The 20,809-nt window shown below is 35.9% G+C and overlaps 1 protein-coding gene across 7 annotated transcripts in view; it reads left to right on the forward strand.

Moving 5' to 3' along the window:
• The window catches only part of SCLT1 (sodium channel and clathrin linker 1), a 177,758-nt gene that overhangs the window by 36,976 nt on the left and 119,973 nt on the right, over nucleotides 1-20,809 (forward strand). For all 7 annotated transcript variants that reach the window (XR_012012785.1, XR_012012784.1, XM_072788391.1 and 4 more), the window contains 3 exons: nucleotides 2,216-2,351; nucleotides 10,755-10,877; nucleotides 18,252-18,317. Coding sequence is in view for 5 of the 7 variants with exons in the window: in XM_072788391.1 (XP_072644492.1) it covers nucleotides 2,216-2,351; nucleotides 10,755-10,877; nucleotides 18,252-18,317 (325 nt within the window). In the remaining 2 variants the exon portion in view is untranslated. The remainder of the gene's footprint in view (nucleotides 1-2,215; nucleotides 2,352-10,754; nucleotides 10,878-18,251; nucleotides 18,318-20,809) is intronic.

Below are 20,809 nucleotides of genomic sequence, written 5' to 3' on the forward strand. Positions count from 1 at the left end.
TACTAGAAATCAGCTTTTTTAAAGGTAACTAGAAAATTCCCAACTGTAGTTTAGTTAAGCAACTTCTAAATGTTACTTATAGGCCAAGGGATTAATAATGAAAAATTAGAACATACTTTTTACTGGTTGATAATGAAAATCATTAAAGGTTGTAGGTTGCAGCTAAGACCATTCTTAGAGGGAAATCTATCTTCTTAACTATATGTATTAGAAAAGAAATTCTAAAAATCAGTGATCTCTAAGAATTTGCAGAAGAGGTTAGAAAAAGACAGTAAGCTAAACCAAAATTATAAAACACCTGAGAAATTGGAGCACGTTGGGCAAGAGCCAGCAAGCATTGCAAACTGCAGGATGGGACACTTTGTCCCTAAGTACTTAAGGTACTAAAACAAAAATAATCTATACATGGGCAGTCCTTGTTATGTATGATAGTGCAGGACTAGAAAAATGACCTTGGAAGCTGAAACTCTGGAAAGTGATCTTAATAATCAGTGGATGAAAATTATGCTTTTTTCCTGTGACCTTTAAAAATTTTTATAAAAATACTGATAACTGTCTTACTGTTATTTAGAAGTGTATAAATACCCCAGCCCTTAGAACCCCGGTTCTAAGGAATGAGTTTTTTTACAAAGAAATAAAACACTTTAATTCTCAACGTTTCTAATGTTTTTAGTATACTAAATAAGTATTTTTACTATATTTTTCATTTCATTTAAAATTACTCTAGAGTATACCTGAGTTGATTTATAATAGGAATATCTGTATAATGGAAATAATGGAATATGATGCCATCATTAAAATATTTATAGGAAAGTGTTTTATAATCTGAAAGAATGCATATGTTTCAGTAATAGAGTTTAGAAGGCAGATTATAAAATATTAGCAGTATGGTATATCTGTTTTTAATGGAGAGCAAAAATTCTACTAGAAAATAAATCACACCATTAATAATGGTTTTTCTCTGGGACTTGGGATGTCTTTTTAAAAATTCTTATCATATTTTACAAAATATTTTTTAAAATACCAGAAATACTTAAACCCATGATTATATAGTCAGTTAATCTTCGACAAAAGAGGCAAGAATATGCAATGGGAAAAAAGACGGTCTCTTCAACAAATGATACGGGGGAAACTGGGCAGCTACATGCAAAAGAATGAACCTTTGTGTTGTTGATAATTTTAAGTACTTTTAAATTTTTTAAGTAGAGAATAATTAGCAAGCTCTTGTCCTTTCCTTAGGGAGTGATTATTTTTTTGTTGTTTCTAAAGTTAATAATCCTGTGAGTTTTATTACGTTTAATGAACTTATTTTTAATAAATATATTCTAAAAATTAGTATTGAATTTTTCTAGTTTCAAAGGAGATTTTTAATATCAGTAGGTAATTCTCTTTATTTTAAATAGATGCAGTTTCTTTGGGAAACTACCTTGAGATGTGTTTTATAAATAACCTCTGTTTATAATTTATGAATTAAAGGTTCAAGTTTTTCTGATATTATAAAAACTTTTTCCCTTTTAGGTTTCTATCATTTTTAAATAAAACAGTCTTTTTAGATGTATCTTTCTATAACTCTTTTGGTAGCTGTTTTAAAGCATAAATATCTATAATGTTAAGATTAAAATTGAACTTGCAGCTTTCAGAGTTATGGTCAAGTTTATGTAAAATATACTGAAAAATAAAGCCTCTAATTCTGATTTCATAACCAGCAACAATTTTATCCTACTCTGTTTATTAACTGGATCTAGTAAGATGTCACCTGAGTTCTGTGAAACACAATGAAGAAAATAAATAATTCTGCAGCATTTTATATCCCATTTCCTTTTAGTTAACTAGATGAAAAAAATAAATAAATGAAACCACTATTATATTTACAATTTTTTCTGAATGGCCTATTTCATCAATTAATAGTATATAATACCTAAATCTTACTATCTTGAAAAAATAAAATCTCCTTAGGATACACTGAGTTATTCTTGCATTTACTCTGACAAATTTAATGCATTTGAAATTGTTATATTTTTATTTTCAGAGCACAGTATTTAATGGTGGTTAACAATTCTAATTTTTGAGGTCTACTTAAAAATTATTTTTGTGTAAAGAATTTTTTTAAAGAATGCTTTTTGACCCAAATGTTTATTTAGTTTACCCTGAAATAGTGATTACCTCTTAGTAAAATGAATTTATATTATTATTGTGTCAACTGTTTTTTCTACAGGTTGCACAGCGAATTAAAAGATGCTATTGAAAAACAACTAGAGACCTTTCCCTTTGGCACAGACATGGGAAGTGATATATATACAGATGATGAAACAGTCAGGAATCTGCAAGAACAATTACAACTAGCCAATCAAGTGAGTGACATAAATTTTTTTAAATTAAATTCTGAATAAACAGAGCTTTTAAAATCCCTGTTATTCATTATTCATGAGTGGATAACAGAATAGCAAAATTAATACTTCGTGATTTTCTACAATTTACAAGAATAGTTAGCATGTAACAAAACTTATAATATGTACCTTCCCTGGTTGTTAAAAATATAGCTACTAAATATATATTTTAATTAAATCATAAAGCTTTTGACATGTTTTTTGTGTCTTATAGAAATATTTTAATGCCAGAAATGCCCTAGTGGCTCAGTGGGTTGGGCATATGACTCAATTTTGGCTCAGGCCATGAGGTCAGGGTCTTGAGATTGAGCCCTGCATCTGGCTCTGTGCTCAATGGAGAGTTGGCTTGAAATTCTCTCTCCCTCTGCCCCTCCACTAGCTTACTCGTGTGTGCATGGGCGCGCTCTCTCTCTCTCTCTCTCTCTCTCAAATCTTTAAAAAATAAGTTTTAACACGCAAGGAAATTTTTAAAGAAAATAACATACCTAAATTTACATTTTTCTGTGTTCTGGTATGGTATTTTCTTCAATTTTCAAAGATATAGAATTATATTTTTCTAAAATTATTCTTCTCTGAATTACCTTTTCTCCTTTTTTCCTCCCTCATAGTAGTTGAAATATTTGGGAAGCTATGGTATATATTTCTGTTTTCAACACTGAAATTCGTGATTATACATAGGGAATTTTAATTCACATTTTATATCCTAGGCATCTCATATCTTGTATGAATTTGAGTCTCTGTTCTACTTTTTAGCTGTATGCCTCAGTTTCTTCATTTATAAATGGAGATTACAAATTCTTTATTGCAATTTTTCTTTTTATAGTTATCTATGAAAAATCACTTTTTTATACCCTAGAAATTTGGTTTTGGAATTCTTATACTTATAAAAGTGATAATTTAATCAAACAGGCTATTTACCATAATAAAGGAATACATATTTAACACTGAATTTATTTTTTCATGTTAAAGGGAAGGAATTTGAAAAAGTAACAGAGGAAAAAAATAACGAGAAAGCATGCTCTTTCAAACTTTTAAGCTCTAGTTTGAGCTCTGTTCAGACTAATATTATCAGAAAGGATTTATAAATACTTATATAGAAATAAATGGAAATTAATTTTGGCTTATGAATGCTTTCTAACAGGCTATCAAAAGCTAGTGCACAAAATGCAATTCTTGGTACTCTGTATGTAAAAGAACCCTCTTAAATATATACAATGATTATTTGTCAATCATGGCTCAGTAAAACGTAAAAATTCTTTAAAAAGGAAGTGGAATGAAAACTAGATAAGATTTGTAGTTTAAAAAAACAAAACAAAAGCAAACCCTGTCTCTAAAAGGCATCTCTGCAGTACTTTTGTTGCTATAATTTCCAATGCTAAATTTTATTAAAACTTCAAAATTAGTCTTTTTTTCTTTTTAAAGCAAACTTGTTCTCTCATTCCTTACCTTTTTCTCCTCCTGTCTTACCCTCTCTTTGCCTTTCTCCTTCTACATCCTGCTCTACCTTATATTATGTCTCTGAAGACGGTCCTGTTTTTTGCTGCATTTTGAATCAGTCACCTCATAGAAGATTTGATGAGGTCTAAGTCTGAGCAGTCAAAAAGGAAAAAGCTGATTGGTTATAAACACAATTTCCCACAAAATCTATATTGTACTTTGTATATAAATATTAAACATAATTTCCCACAAAATCTATATTTTACTTTGTATATAAATATAAAACTGTAACTGGGATCCCTGGGTGGCGCAGCGGTTTAGCGCCTGCCTTTGGCCCAGGGCACGATCCTGGAGACCCGGGATCGAATCCCACGTCGGGTAGCCGGTGCATGGAGCCTGCTTCTCCCTCTGCCTGTGCCTCTGCCTCTCTCTCTCTCTCTCTCTCTCTCTCTTTCTATCATAAATAAATAAAAATTTACAAAAAATATATATATATAAAACTTTAACTGAATGAGAGTTTAGGCAGTTTGATGAAATATAAATAATATAAAATGTTATAACTCAATTATATCAGAACAGTAATAAACGTTCTGGTTATTATTCATATATATTTATGTATTTTGTTTTTAAGGTATGATAAAATACATAAAATTGTTTTGGAATCCCCATCACTAAATTGAAAGACCTTTGTGGAGTTTTTTATTTAAATTCAATTAGCCAACTTTTATTGTACATTATTAGTTTCAGATGTAGAATTCAATAATTCATCAGTTGCATATAACACCCAGGGCTCATCACATCACTTGCTGTTCTTAATGCCCATCACCCAATTACTCCATTCCCCTCCCACCTCCCCTCCAGCAACTGGAGTTAGTGTACAATCACTAAATTGTACACTTGAAATTTATATTACACTGTATATATATATATATATATATATATGTATGTATATATATACACAGTTAACTGTAACTGGAATTTAAATAAAAACTTAAGAAAAAAAAAAAAGCTTTGTGTTATGAATGAAGACTAGTTGAATCCAAAATGAAGAGACAAAAACTAAGTTAAATACAATTTATAGTAAAAAAAAATAGAATAATTTTTTATATTCTGCTTATCAAAGTAATAAGCATAAAGAGTTTGACTATGCGGTATCTTTATTTCATAAGTATTAATTAGGTGTCTATTACGTATCAGGCACTGTGCTGATTGTTGAGGATATAATGGAAAGTGTTGGTTCCTGCTTTCATGGAACACAGGCTTTTATTAAAAAAAACCTCTGGTCAAACTTCTTGAATTTGTTTATTCTGTTTTCTAGCTCTGTGATCTTGGGAAATGTCTTCGTACCTTACCGTCATTTATATATGAAGATTATAATAATTCTTATAGAATTCTAATGGTAATTCAGAAATTCCCACAAAGCACTTAACGTAAGTGCCTAACCCAGATGTAAGTTAATAAATTTACCTATTTTGGAGAAGGAGGGGCAAGATGGCGGAAGAGTAGGGTCCCCAAATCACCTGTCCCCACCAAATTACCTAGATAACCTTCAAATCATCCTGAAAATCTATGAATTCGGCCTGAGATTTAAAGAGAGAACAGCTGGAGTGCTACAGTGAGAAGAGTTCGCACTTCTATCAAGGTAGAAAGACGGGGAAAAAAATAAAGAAACAAAAGGCATCCAAGGGGGAGGGGCCCCGTGAGGAGCCAGGCTAAGGCTGGGGCGAGTGCCCCCCCCGGACAGGAAAGCACTGTCCCAGAGAAGCTGGAGCTTCACCAATCTTCCCCGGCGCAAAGGCCTCGCAGGGAGTTGGAGCAGGACCCCAGGAGGGCGGGGATGCCCTCAGGCTCCCTGGGACACTAACAGACACCTGCGCCCTGGGGAGAGTGCGCTGAGCTCCCTAAAGGGCTGGAGCGCGCACGGCGGGACCCGGAGCAGCTCGGAGGGGCTCGGGCGGAGGCTCCCCGGAGAGGCAGCTGCGCGGCCAGAACGCGAATCCAACAGTGCAGGCCCCGAAACACAGGGCACCTGGGACACAGCCCAGGATCCGGCCTCCCCCCGGGACAGGCAGAGGCCGGGAGGGCCCAGAACAGCAAGGACACTCCTGCCCCGAGCTGAGCAGATCAGCGGCCCCGCCCCTGAGCCTCCAGGCCCTGCAGGCTTAGAGCTCTGTAGTTACTATGGGAGCTGACTCCCGGGCTCCAGAGCCGGCCCTGCCACTGCGGTTGTTACTCCTGGGGCCTCACGGGGTAAACAACCCCCACTGAGCCCTGCACCAGGCAGGGGCAGAGCAGCTCCCCCAAGTGCTAACACCTGAAAATCAGCAAAACAGGCCCCTCCCCCAGAAGACCAGCTAGACTGACCAGTTCCAGGGGAAGTCAAGGGACTTAAAGTATACAGAATCAGAAGATACTCCCCCCGTGGTTTATTTTTATTTTTATTTTTATTTTTTTGCTTTTTGATTTCTGTTTGCTTCCCCCACCCCCCCCTTTTTTCCTTTCTTTTTCTTTCTCTTTTTCTTCTCTTTTTTTCCTTTTTTTCTTTTTCTTTCTCTTTTTTTTCTCTTTTTTCCTTTTTTTCTTCCTTTTTTTTTTTCTCTTTCTCTTTTCTTTCCTTCTTTCTCTCCTCTCTTTTTCTCCTTTTCCCAATACAACTTGCTTTTGGCCACTCTGCACTGAGCAAAATGACTAGAAGGAAAACCTCACCTCAAAAGAAAGAATCAGAAACAGTCCTCTCTCCCACAGAGTTACAAAATCTGGATTACAATTCAATGTCAGAAAGCCAATTCAGAAGCACTATCATAAAGCTACTGGTGGCTCTAGAAAAAAGCATAAAGGACTCAAGAGACTTCATGACTGCAGAATTTAGATCCAATCAGGCAGAAATTAAAAATCAATTGAATGAGATGCAATCCAAACTAGAAGTCCTAACGACGAGGGTTAACGAGGTGGAAGAACGAGTGAGTGACATAGAAGACAAGTTGATGGCAAAGAGGGAAACTGAGGGGAAAAGAGACAAACAATTAAAAGACCATGAAGACAGATTAAGGGAAATAAACGACAGCCTGAGGAAGAAAAAACCTACGTTTAATTGGGGTTCCCGAGGGCGCCGAAAGGGACAGAGGGCCAGAATATGTATTTGAACAAATTCTAGCTGAAAACTTTCCTAATCTGGGAAGGGAAACAGGCACTCAGATCCAGGAAATAGAGAGATCCCCCCCTAAAATCAATAAAAACTGTTCAACACCTCGACATCTAATAGTGAAGCTTGCAAATTCCAAAGATAAAGAGAAGATCCTTAAAGCAGCAAGAGACAAGAAATCCCTGATTTTTATGGGGAGGAGTATTAGGGTAACAGCAGACATCTCCACAGAGACCTGGCAGGCCAGAAAGGGCTGGCAGGATATATTCAGGGTCCTAAATGAGAAGAACATGCAACCAAGAATACGTTATCCAGCAAGGCTCTCATTGAAAATGGAAGGAGAGATAAAGAACTTCCAAGACAGGCAGGAACTGAAAGAATATGTGACCTCCAAACCAGCTCTGCAAGAAATTTTAAGGAGGGACTCTTAAAATTCCCCTTTAAGAAGAAGTCCAGTGGAACAATCCACAAAAACAAGGACTGAATAGATATCATGATGACACTAAACTCATACCTTTCAATATTAACTCTGAACGTGAACGGGCTTAATGACCCCATCAAAAGGCGCAGGGTTTCAGACTGGATAAAAAAGCAGGACCCATCTATTTGCTGTCTACAAGAGACTCATTTTAGACAGAAGGACACCTACAACCTGAAAATAAAAGGTTGGAGAACCATTTACCATTCAAATGGTCCTCAGAAGAAAGCAGGGGTAGCCATCCTTATATCAGATAAACTAAAATTTACCCCAAAGACTGTAGTGAGAGATGAAGAGGGACACTATCTCATACTTAAAGGATCTATCCAACAAGAGGACTTAACAATCTTCAATATATATGCCCCGAATGTGGGAGCTGTCAAATATTTAAATCAATTAATAACCAAAGTGAAGAAATACTTAGATAATAATACACTTATACTTGGTGACTTCAATCTAGCTCTTTCTATACTCAATAGGTCTCCTAAGCACAACATCTCCAAAGAAACAAGAGCTGTAAATGATACACTGGACCAGATGGATTTCACAGATATCTACAGAACTTTACATCGAAACTCAACTGAATACACATTCTTCTCAAGTGCACATGGAACTTTCTCCAGAATAGACCACATACTGGGTCACAAATCGGTTCTGAACCGATGCCAAAAGATTGGGATCGTCCCCTGTATATCCTCAGGCCTTTGGGATGCAGCAAAAGCAGTCCTAAGGGGGAAATACATCGCATACAAGCATCCATTCAAAAAGTGGAAAGAACTCAAATACAGAAGCTAGCCTTACACATAAAGGAGCTGGAGAAAAAACAGCAAATAGATCCTACCCCCAGCAGAAGAAGAGAGTTAATTAAGATTCGAGCAGAACTCAACGAAATCGAGACCAGAAGAACTGTGGAACAGATCAACAAAACCAGGAATTTGTTCTTTGAAAGAATTAATAAAATAGATAAACCATTAGCCAGCCTTATTAAAAAGGAGAGAGAGAAGACTCAAATTAATAAAATCGTGAATGAGAAAGGAGAGATCACTACCAACACCAAGGAAATAACAGACGATTTTAAAAACATTATGAACAGCCAAACGCCAATAAATAGGCAATCTGGAAGAAATGGATGCATTCCTGGAAAGCCACAAACTACCAAAACTGGAACAGGAAGAAATAGAAAACCTGAACAAGCCAATAACCAGGGAGGAAATTGAAGCAGTCATCAAAAACCTCCCAAGACACAAAAGTCCAGGGCCAGATGGCTTCCCAGGGGAATTCTATCAAACGTTTAAATAAGAAACCATACCTATTCTCCTAAAGCTGTTTGGAGAGATAGAAAGAGATGGAGTACTTCCAAATTCGTTCTTTGAGGCCAGCATCACCTTAATTCCAAAACCAGACAAAGACCCCACCAAAAAGGAGAATTACAGACCAATATCCCTGATGAACATGGATGCAGAAATTCTCAACAAGATACTAGCCAATTGGATCCAACAGTACATTAAGAAAATTATTCACCATGACCAAGTAGGATTTATCCCCGGGACACAAGGCTGGTTCAACAGTCATAAAACAATCAATGTGATTCATCATATCAGCAAGAGAAAAACCAAGAACCATATGATCCTCTCATTAGATGCAGAGAAAGCATTTGACAAAATACAGCATCCATTCCTGATCAAAACTCTTCAGAGTGTAGGGATAGAGGGAACTTTCCTCGACATCTTAAAAGCCATCTATGAAAAGCCCACAGCAAATATCATTCTCAATGGGGAAGCACTGGGAGCCTTTCTCCTAAGATCAGGAACAAGACAGGGATGTCCACTCTCACCACTGCTATTCAACATAGTACTGGAAGTCCTAGCCTCAGCAATCAGACAACAAAAAGAAATAAAAGGCATTCAAATTGGCAAAGAAGAAGTCAAACCCTCCCTCTTCGCCGATGACATGATACTCTACATAGAAAACCCAAAAGCCTCCACCCCAAGATTGCTAGAACTCATACATAGGCCAAAACCTGTTCCACTTCTCTTTTCAGATAGTTAAAAGAGAATAATGCTCTTTACCTACCAGGTCAGCATTTCTTAACCCTTTTGGTTTTGGGACCTCTCTTGAGGATGCTTAAAAATTACTGTGGACCTTGAAGAACTCTTTTTTGTGGGTTATATATCTATCAATGTTGAACATATTACAGATTAAAACTGAGAGTTTTTTTTAAAAAAATGAGGCCACATAAGAACACATTGTAATACCCATCAGAGAGATGATATCACATCATATAAACTTTGGAAAACTTCAATGTACACTCATGAGAAGATGAGAGTGGATAAGATAATGTCTTCATATTATTATGATCATAATTTTGACTTCAAGGATCCCCATATCACACTTTGAGACTTGCTATATTAAAAGATGAGTTAATGACTTGAGAAAACTCTAATTATAAAATGCCAAGTGAAAATAGTATAATATAAGCAGCACACTATATGACTCCCAATTGTGTTAAAAGAACAGAAATACAAAATCCTCTTCCAAAATCACATTTAAAAACTACATCCAAAATTTATAAAGATGGTTATACCCAGATGCTAGCAATATTTACTATCAGGTGTAAAATTGCAGGTTATTCTTTTTTTTTTTATTTTTCTGCGTTTTCCCACCTTTCTACAACACTTATTACTTTTACAAACCCGCCCCCCCCCAAAAAAAAAATCTCATACTTTATCAGGAGAAGTTTTCTTCTTTAGTAATTTCTAAGACTTACATTTTCTTATGGAAAAAGATAGTGCTTTTAAATCCATATCTCTGATTTAAGAGTTAAATTTTAGCTATGAAATCTGAATAAAAAGAAAATTTCAACATGAGGAATTTTCATCTTTAGGTTTATTCCCTGAATCATTTTTTTGTTTTTAGTGTTTTGTTTGTTTCTTGAGAGGGAGAAGGGGGCGGGGAGGCAAAGGGAGAGATAGACTCTTAAACAGGTTTCACATTTAGCACAGTGGCCAATGTGAGGCTCAGTTTCACAACCCTGAGATCATGCTTTGATCTGAAATCAAAGGTCAGGCACTTAATCAACTGAGTTACCCAGGCACCCCTTCTCTGAACTGTTATTAATACAAATGCATACCATCAGAAATATTATTATATTAATATATTGTTAATATTATAACTTTACCAGTTTTACATAAGTTCCATTTTTATTTTTGTGACTTTATATACAAGAATTCATTCTCTAAAACAATACGATTCATTTGTACTATGCAATAGCCTGCTAATTAATGAATTCTCAATTCTTTTTGTTTTATAGGAAAAAACTCAGGCTGTGGAACTCTGGCAGACTGTTTCCCAGGAGTTGGGCAGACTTCAGAGACTTTATCAGGAACATATGACTGAGGCCCAGATTCATGTAGTTGAGAGTCAAAAACAAAAGGTAATCTTGGATTTCATGGATTTCATTTCTTATATATCAGTTTTCATAGCTTTCTTGTATATCTTCATTCTTGAGAAACTTAATTTTGAAGAGGAATGCTTAAGTGTTTACTGTGTTATTTATTTTAAATAGATTTTTGCTGGTTACAAATTTCTTGGACAGTTAGTTAAAGCAATGCCTAGTATACATTAGGTTTTATAATGTGATTAGCAGTGAAAGCTGTATTTAGTTGTAAAAAGCAATTTTAAGATGATCATGTATAAATGGACTCCCAAAGCTTTTATATATTTTATTTCCTAGCTTATGACAGGAACTATTCATTAGATTATGGCCAGTGAAGAAACCTGCTCAAATAAAATGACAACATCGTGTAAAGTGAAAATCTTGACACCCTTAAAGTTACCTCTAAAATAGATATCAAATGTATTTAGCATAAATTAATCAGAATAGAATTTTACAAAAAGAAGAGCCATAAATGGTTATTAAGGCATTCTTTCTATCCAAAGTTAGAATGATCTTTGTATTCCTTCTAAGTGGACATCTAAACTTTTGCTATACCACTGTTGACAAAAACTTATTATCTCAGAAGACCATCCATTCCATTGAAAAATCTGCCTCCTTGACCCTTCCATTAGTTATTTTTCTGCTGGGAACATTGAAAACTGTATTCCAATTCTGATTCCTTTTCTGTGGGTTTTGAGGAGGCATCTGTTGAAATACAGTGGATATCACTCCTATCTTCAATTCTCTTTTATCAAATTCCAGTTTGTGAATCTTCCTATTATTATCATCATACTCGGAAATTCTACCTAAAGGAGTTTTGTTTTTCAATTTTATTTTACTTTAAAAAAAAAACATAAAAACAAGTATATTGCAAAAATGTACAGCTGACATTGCCTGGAGATGAATGGTAGTTTTATACCACAGTTGTTTTATGTATGTATGTATGTGTGTATGTATGTATGTATATTTTTTATTGGAGATCAATTTGCCAACATATAGCATATCCCCAGTGTTCATCCCATCAAGTACCCCCTCAGTGCCCGTCATCCAGTCACCCCATCCCCCCGCCCACCTCCCCTTCCACTACCACTTGTTCATTTCCCAGAGTTAGAAGTCTCTCATGTTCCATCATCCTCACTGATATTTCCCACTCATTTTCTCTCCTTTACCCTTTAATCCCTTTCACTATTTTTTATATTCCCCAAATGAATGAGACCATATAATGTTTGTCCTTCTCCAATGGACTTTCACTCAGCATAATACCCTCCAGTTCCATCCACGTCGAAGCAAATGGTGGGTATTCGTCTTTTCTAATGGCTGAGTAATACTCCATTGTATACATAGACCACGTCTTCTTTATCCATACATCTATCGATGGACATCAAGGCTCCTTCCACAGTTTGGCTATTGTGGACATTGTTGCTATAAACATTGAAGTGCAGGTGTCCTGCCATTTCACTGCATCTGTATCTTTAGGGTAAATACCCAGTAGTGCAATTGCTGGGTCATAGGGCAGATCTATTTTTAACTCTTTGAGGAACCTCCACACAGTTTTCCAGAGTGGCTGCACCAGTTCATATTCCCACCAACAGAGCAAGAGGGTTCCCCTTTCTCCACATCCTCTCCAACATTTATTGTCTCCTGTCTTTTTAATTTTCCCCATTCTCACTGGTGTGAGGTGGTGTCTCATTGTGGTTTTGATTTGTATTTCCCTGATGGCAAGGGATGCAGAGCATTTTCTCATGTGCTTGTTGGCCATGTGTATGTCTTCCTCTGTGAAATTTCTGTTCATGTCTTTTGCCCATTTCATGATTGGATTGTTTGTTTCTTTGCTGTTAAGTCTTATAAATTCTTTATAGATCTTGGATACTAGTCCTATATCTGATAGGCCATTTGCAAATATCTTCTCCCATTCTGTAGGTTGTCTTTTAGTTTTGTTTACTGTTTCTTTTGATGTGCAGAAGCTTTTTATCCTGATTAAGTTCCAGTAGTTCATTTTTGCTTTTGTTTCCCTTGCCTTCATAGATGTATCTTGCAAGAAGTTGCTGTGGCCAAATTCAAATAAGGTGTTACCTGTGTTCTCCTCTAGGATTTTGATGCATTCTTGTCTCACATTTAGATCTTTCATCCATTTTGAATTTATCTTTGTGTATGGTGTAAGAGAATGGTCTAATTTCATTCTTCTGCACAAAGCTGTCCCATTTTCCCAGCACCATTTATTGAAGAGACTGTCCTTTTTCCAGTGGATAGTCTTTTTCCTGCTTTATCAAATATTAATTGACCATAGAGTTAAGGACCCATTTCTGGATTCTCTATTCTGTTCCATTGATCTATGTGTCTGTTTTTGTGCCAGGACCACACTGTCTTGATGACCACAGCTTTGTAGTACAACCTGAAATCTGGCATTGTGATGCCCCCAGCTATGGTGTTCTTTTTTAATATTCCCCTGGCTATTCGGGGTCTTTTCTGATTCCACACAAATCTTAAGATGATTTGTTCCAACTCTGTGAAGAAAGTCCATGGTATTTTGATAGGGATTGCATTAAATGTGAAAATCGCCCTCGGTAGCATTGACATTTTCACAATATTAATTCTTCCAATCCATGAGCATGGAATATTTTTCCATCTCTTGTGTCTTCCTCAATTTCTTTCAGAAGTGTTCTGTAGTTTTTAGGGTATAGATCCTTTACTTCTTTGGTTAGGTTTATTCCTGGGTGTCTTATGCTTTTGGGTGCAAATGTAAATGGGATTAACCCCTTAATTTCTCTTTCTTCAGTCTCATTGTTGGTGTATAGAAATGCCATTGATTTCTGGGCATTGATTGTGTATCCTACCACACTGCCGAATTGCTGTAGGAGTTCTAGCAATCTTGGGGTGGAGGCTTTTGGGTTTTCTATGTAGAGTATCATGTCATCAGCAAAGAGGGAGAGTTTGACTTCCTCTTTGCCAATTTGAATGCCTTTTATTTCTTTTTGTTGTCTGATTGCTGAGGCTAGGACATCCAGTACTATGTTGAATAGTGATGAGAGTGAACATCCCTGTCATGTTCCTGTTCTTAGGGGAAAGGCTCCCAGTGTTTCCCCTTTGAGAATGATATTTGCTGTGGGCTTTTCGTAGATGGCTTTTAAGATATTGAGGAATGTTCCCTCTATCCCTACACTCTAAAGAGTTTTGATCAGGAATGGATGCTGTATTTTGTAAAATGCTTTCTCTACATCTACTGAGAGGATCATATGGTTCTTGTTTTTTCTCTTGTTGATAGGATGTATCACATTGATTGCCTTACGAGTTTTGAACCAGCCTTGCATCCCAGGGATAAATGCCACTTGGTCATGGTGAATAATCTTCTTAATGTACTGTCAGATCCTATTGGCTAGTATCTTGTTGGGAATTTTTGCATCTGTGTTCATCAGGGATATTGGTTTATAATTCTCCTTTTTGGTGGGGTCTTTGTCTGGTTTTGGAATTAAGGTGATGCTGGCCTCATAAAATGAGTTTGGAAGTATTCTATCCCTTTCTATCTTTCAGAACAGCTTTATTAGAATAGGTATTGTTTCTTTAAATGGTTGATAGAATTCCCCTGGGAAACCATCAGGCCCTGGACTTTTGTGTCTGGGGAGGTTTTTGATGACTGCTTCAATTTCCTCCCTGCTTTTTAGCCTGTTCAGGTTTTCTATTTCTTCCTGTTCCAGTTTTGGTAGTTTGTCGTTTTCCAGAAGTGCGTGCATTTCTTCTAGATTACCTAATTTATTTGCATATAGCTGCTCATAATATGTTTTTAAAATCATTTGTATTTCCTTGGTATTGGCTGTGATCTCTCCTTTTTTATTTGTGATTTTATTTAGCGTCTTTTCTCTTTTGTTTATAATAAGGCTTGTAATGGTTTATCTATCTTATTCTTTCAAAGAACCAACTCCTGGTTTTGTTGATCTGTTCTACAGTTTTTCTGGTCTCTATTTCATTGAGTTCTGCTTGAATCTTTATTATCTCTCTTCTGCTTGGTGTAGGTTATATTTGCTGTTCTTTCTCCAATTCCTTTAGGTGCGAGGTTAGCTTGTGTATTTAAGTTTTTTCCAATTTTTTGAGGGACGCTGTATTGCAATGTATTTCCCTCTTAGGACTGCTTTTGCTGTATCCCAAAGATTTTGAATGGTTGTATCTTCATTCTCATTAGTTTCCATGAATCTTTTTAATTCTTCTCTAATTTTCTGGTTGACCCATTCATCTTGTAGTAGGGTGCTCTTTTACCTCCATGTGTTTGAGTTTCTTTCAAATTTCTTCTTGTGATTGAGTTCAAGTTTCACAGCATTATGGTCTGAAAATATGCAGGGGACAATCCCATTTTTTGGTATCGGTTGAGACCTGATTTGTGACCCAGTATGTGGTCTATTCTGGAGAAAGTTCCATGTGCACTTGAGAAGAATGTGTATTGAGTTGTGTTCAGGTGCAAAGTTCTGTATATATCTGTGAAATCTATTTGGTCCAGTGTATCATTTAAAGCTCTTGTTTCTTTGGTGATGTGCTTAATTACAAGATCTGTCATTTGCAGAAAGTGCTGTGTTCAAGTCTCCCAGTATTAATGTATTATTATCTAAGTATGTCTTCACTTTGGTTTTTAATGGATTGATATACTTGGCAGCTCCCACATTAGGGGCATAAATATTCATGATTGTTAGGTCCTCTTGTTAGATAGATCCTTTAAGTATGATATAGTGTCCCTCTTCATCTCTTACTAGTCTTGGGGATAAACTTTAATTTATCTGATATGAGGACTGCGACCCCAGCTATCTTTTGAGGACCATTTGAATGGTAAATGGTTCTCCAACCTTTTATTTTCAGGCTGTAGCTGTCCTTAGGTCTAAAATGTGTCTCTGTAGACAGCAAATAGATGGGTCCTGCTTTTTTATCCAGTCTGAAACCATGTGTCTTTTGATGGGATCATTAAGCCCATTCACGTTCAGAGTTACTATTGAAAGATATGAATTTAGTGTCATCATAAAGCTATTCAGTCCCTGTTTTTGTGGATTGTTTCCTTGGACTTCCTCTTTCTTTTCAGGGGTCCCCTTAATATTTCTTGCAGAGCTGGTTTGGTGGTCACATATTCTTTCAGTTCCTGCCTGTCTTGGAAGCTCTTTATCTCTCCTTCTATTCTGAATGAGAGCCTTGCTGGATAAAGTATTCTTGGCTGCAGGTTCTTCTCATTTAGGACCCTGAATATATCCTGCCAGCCCTTTCTGGCCTGCCAGGTGTCTGTGGAGAGGTCTGCTGTTAATCTGATATTTCTCCCCATATAAGTTAGGGATCTCTTGTCTCTTGCTGCTTTAAGAATTTTCTCTTTATCTTTGAAATTTGCAAGTTTCACTATTAACTGTCGAGGTGTTGGACGGTTTTTATTGATTTTATGGGGAGGACCTCTCTATCTCCTGGATCTGAATGCCTGTTTCCCTCCCCAAATTAGGGAACTTCTCAGCTATGATTTGTTCAAATACGCTTTCTGGCCCTCTGGCCCTTTGGCGCCCTCTGGGACCCCAAATAAATGTAGATATTTCCTTCTGAGGTTGTCAGTTATTTCCCTTAACCTTTCCTCATGGTCTTTTAATTGTTTTTCTCTTTTTTCCTCAGCTTCCTTCCTTGCCATCAACTTGTCTTCTATGTCACTCTTTTTTCTACTTCATTAACCCTTGTTGTTAGGACCCCCAGTTTGCAATGCATCTCATTTAATTGATTTTAATTTCAGCCTCATTAGTTCAAAATTCTGCAGTCATGAAGTCTTTTGAATCCTATATGCTTTTCTCCAGAGTCACCAGTAGCTTTATAATTGTGCTTCTGAATTGGCTTTCTGACATCTAATTTTAATCCAAATTCTGTAACTCTGTGGCAGAGAGTACTGTTTCTGATTCTTTCTTTTGTGTTGTGTTTTTTCCTTCTAGTCATTTTGCTCAGTGCAGTGTGGCTAAAAACAAGTTGTACTTGTTAGAAGCGCAAACTCTTCTCTCTGTAGCATTCCAGCTGTTCTCTCTTTAAAACTCGGCGTCAAATCATAGGTTTTCAGGATGATTTGTGTTATGGGGGGGCGGGGGGGTGGGGCAGCCAGCGGGAAGGAAGGAGTAACCAGAACCTGCAGAGTCTTTCAGGGGAAAGCTCCCAGACAGGAGCTGGCATATTCAGTAGAAGAAAAAAGCCAGTTCCAAACCTACCTAAAGGAGTTTTTAACAACTACTTGCATGATGCTTTGCAGTTTACAATATGATTTTTTATATATTTGCCCTGGTTTGAAAAGAACCATATGTAGTCTGAGCAATAAGACCTTTACCTCTGAGGAAGGGGGAGTGGGAGGAATGGGCAAAATGGGTGAAGGGGAGTGAATAGGAGATATTGGCTTCCAGATATGGAATGAGTAAGTCATGGGAAGAAGAGGCACAATATAGGGAATACAGTCAATGATATTGTAATAGCGTTATGTGGTGACAGATGGTAGCTATACATGCAGTGAGCCATAATATAATGAATGTATCTAGAAGTTGAATCACTATGTTGGTTGTGCTTTTAAAACTAATGTAACATTGTATGTCAACTATACTCAAAAATTTAAAAGTAATATATATATATGTATATATAAGTATATATACATATAACACACACCATATATATGGCATTTTATCAAAAAGAAAAGGCCTTTCCCTGTGAGATCTGGAAACTATTCCTAATATAAGTAAGTTCTTTGAGGCTGTTCCTCATTTAGGTCAATCAACCAAGTCTTGTGCTATTTTTTTCACCTTTATTTTTGTACTGTAACTATCCAGTTAGGTTTTTCTTGTTTTTTGTGTTTTTGGTTTTTGTTCAAGCCTTTACAAATAACACTTTGTCCTTTTTCTCCAGTTATCTGTTAGTCTTTAATTCTGTCATCCAACATATTGATACCCCCTTCCAACTTTGTGTCACCTGCACATATAGTTAATCGGATCATAACAGATAATCACAGAAACTTGGGGTTTCAAGTCATGAGAATTTTTAAGAAGGGGAGAGAGAAACAGTAATTCTGTGCCAGGATTTGAATGTAGGTTTTGAATATAGTTTCTCCGTACTGTACAATGTCTCTCTAATTCATCTATTTACTAAGAGTGATTTCTAGAAATAATGGTCTTATATAAAACATAATAGCCACATTTGTTCCTATATTGTCATCTTATTTAATTTTCTAATCATTTCAAAAAATTTAATCTTATTTCTTCAACTGTTAATTCACACAATAACAGAAGACAAGTTCATCTAGACATAAGCATAATGATTTTAGGCTTGATTTTAGGTTAATTTTACATATGGGTTATAAACAGAATGCTATTCATATACACCTCTACCATCCTACTGTAGGATCAATTGACCAATTTTCAACAACTGACCAAGCAACTTCATGTAACTAAGGAGAACATAGAAATGGTAAGTGAAAATATCCATTTAGTGTACTTAATGTATATAAACTAGAAATTGTGACTTTAATATTTATTATGCTAATAAAACTTAGTAACAAAATGCCCATGTTATGTGTAATGAAAATAAGTAGGTAGTACTCTTTTCTCTTTATCTGTCTTTTTCTTTCATATTCAGTGGCATGACAATGTTCATGATACTGACTGGAGATCTAAAGCTGGCATCTCGGGCAGCCCGGGTGGCTCAGCAGTTTATCGCCACCTTCAGCCCAGGGTATGATCCTGGAGACCTGGGATGAAGTCCTGCATTGGGCTCCCTGCATGGAGCCTGCTTCTCCCTCTGCCTGCGTCTCTGCCTGCCCCTCTCTCTCTCTCTCTCTCTCTCTCTCTCTCTCTCTGTCTCTCATGAATAAATAAATAAAATATTCAGAAAATAAATATAAAATAAAAATAATGCTAACATCTGTCTGAAATATCACGTAACATAATAGTAATCTTAGGGTCCTTGGTAGGATCTCTTGAGAGTAATCTAGACTGTGAGCTTCTCAAGAATAGGACTCATGCTTTATTCTTAGAATTTCATTTAGCATGCTGGTAGGTATATAATAAGAATAGTGGACCTGATAAATGAGTAGCACAGTTTCCTAAAAATAATAGGACATTAAGAATCATTTGTTAGTTGTTTGGCCACCAGTATTAATTGTTACATCTAAATGTCCCTTTAATTTTTTTCTAAACGAAATGTATTAATTAGCCTTCCTAATTCTGCTCTTTACCTTTTTTCTCCTCTCCTCTTTTTTTCTCTTCTTTTCTCTCCTTTTCTTCTTGGAATTTTATTTTACCTCATTGTTGTGTAATACAATTATGACATCCCAGGTAATTCCTCTTTCCTTTCTTCATTTTTCTTAATAACTCTGCTAATTCTTGCTAGTGCCTAGAAAATGTCTTTCTAATGAAAATGTCTTTAAGAGAGGAGTTGTACCACCCAAAGTAAGTTACCCAATTTTTTTCTACTTTTCAAAATTTTCTCCTTTAACCATGTAAAAAACGAAGTGAATTTTACCTTATTTCACTTCTGTTACTCTTAATCACTTAACATTTTTAATAATATACTTCTTAGATATTTTAAATAGTATTGAAGTACTCCAGAACAAAATGATATCCGTAATTAACAAATCACATTTCTCTGTGAAATTAATAGTTTAACCTAACATCACATCTATATCTCTTAGAATTGCAAGGATTATATAATTCTTTGTATCTTATACCACAGGGAGCCCCTATTTTATTATTAGCTACCCCAAATCATTCTGATGAAAGTCATGGGAAACAATTATTTGAATATTCATAGGAAATGCATTAAAAATTTCTAAGGCACAAGAAATTCATAGATTTTGGCCAAAACTAAGAATAGTGAGTTATATATATGTACAATAAAAATGATAAAGGAGTGACAAGATGGATGAAAGAGAGTCGTGTTATAAAGAGCAAAAAAGAGACTATCCTGGAGGTTAAAAGAAAGGAATATGGTAAGAGAAATTTTAAAACTTAAGCATTTTTCTTAATATACTTCATTGGGTATCACACAAGACTGCTAAATGTGAAGGGACATAGCTAAGTGATTGTAAAGATCTTGTACATCTCAAAGAGCATTCAGAGTATAGTTACAGAAGCAAGTGTGAGTCAAAATCAAACTTGAAGAAAAGTACCCATTAAAAAGTTTTCTGATTTGGGCACCTGGTGGCTCAGTGGTTGAGCATCTGCCTTTGGCTCAGGTCATGATCTCGGGGTCCTGGGATCAAGTCCTGCATTGGGCTCTCCACGAGGAGCCTGCTTCTGTCTGTTTGTCTGTCTGTCTCTGTCTGTCTCTGTCTCTCTCTGTCTCTCTCTCTCTCTGTGTCTCATGAATAAATAAAATCTTAAAGAAAAAGTTTTCTGATTCCATGAATAAGCTGATTAATTGAATAGTTTCCTATAAATGTACAGTAATTTGATAAGTACACAAAGAAGTAAATATCTTTCATGACCAGTGCACATTTGTAACATATAAAAGGTAGACTCTCCTAATGTGAATGGTACATAAAAGTACAAGTTTATATTTTTTACTGTGACTATAAATACAATGGGAGTTCACATTTCCTAGAGATTCTCTTTCCTGAAATCTTTTTTTTTTTTTTGAGATTTGTTCACCTCTATAAAATTACTCAAAAATTTTTTTCAAAAAAGTTTTCTGATTGCATATTAAGTTCCTTTAACTGTCAAAGGTTCTCTAATTGCAAGAGAAATGTACATCTATCCACAGACCCCTGTCCTACGTGGTAAAACAGGGATGACATATGAAATTATCATGATCAGTGTTTGAAAGGGATGCTTCCCTGGACCTTTATGAATCTCCAAAATCTAGAATATTAATACAGTATATAATTTTTTTTTGTAATGACAGAGAACACCATATTCACATGCAGCTGTTGAGCTCTACTAGGCTTGCTAACAAATTAGCTC

Source organism: Canis lupus, chromosome 20, assembly GCF_048164855.1.
Source record: "Canis lupus baileyi chromosome 20, mCanLup2.hap1, whole genome shotgun sequence".
NCBI lineage: Eukaryota > Metazoa > Chordata > Mammalia > Carnivora > Canidae > Canis > Canis lupus.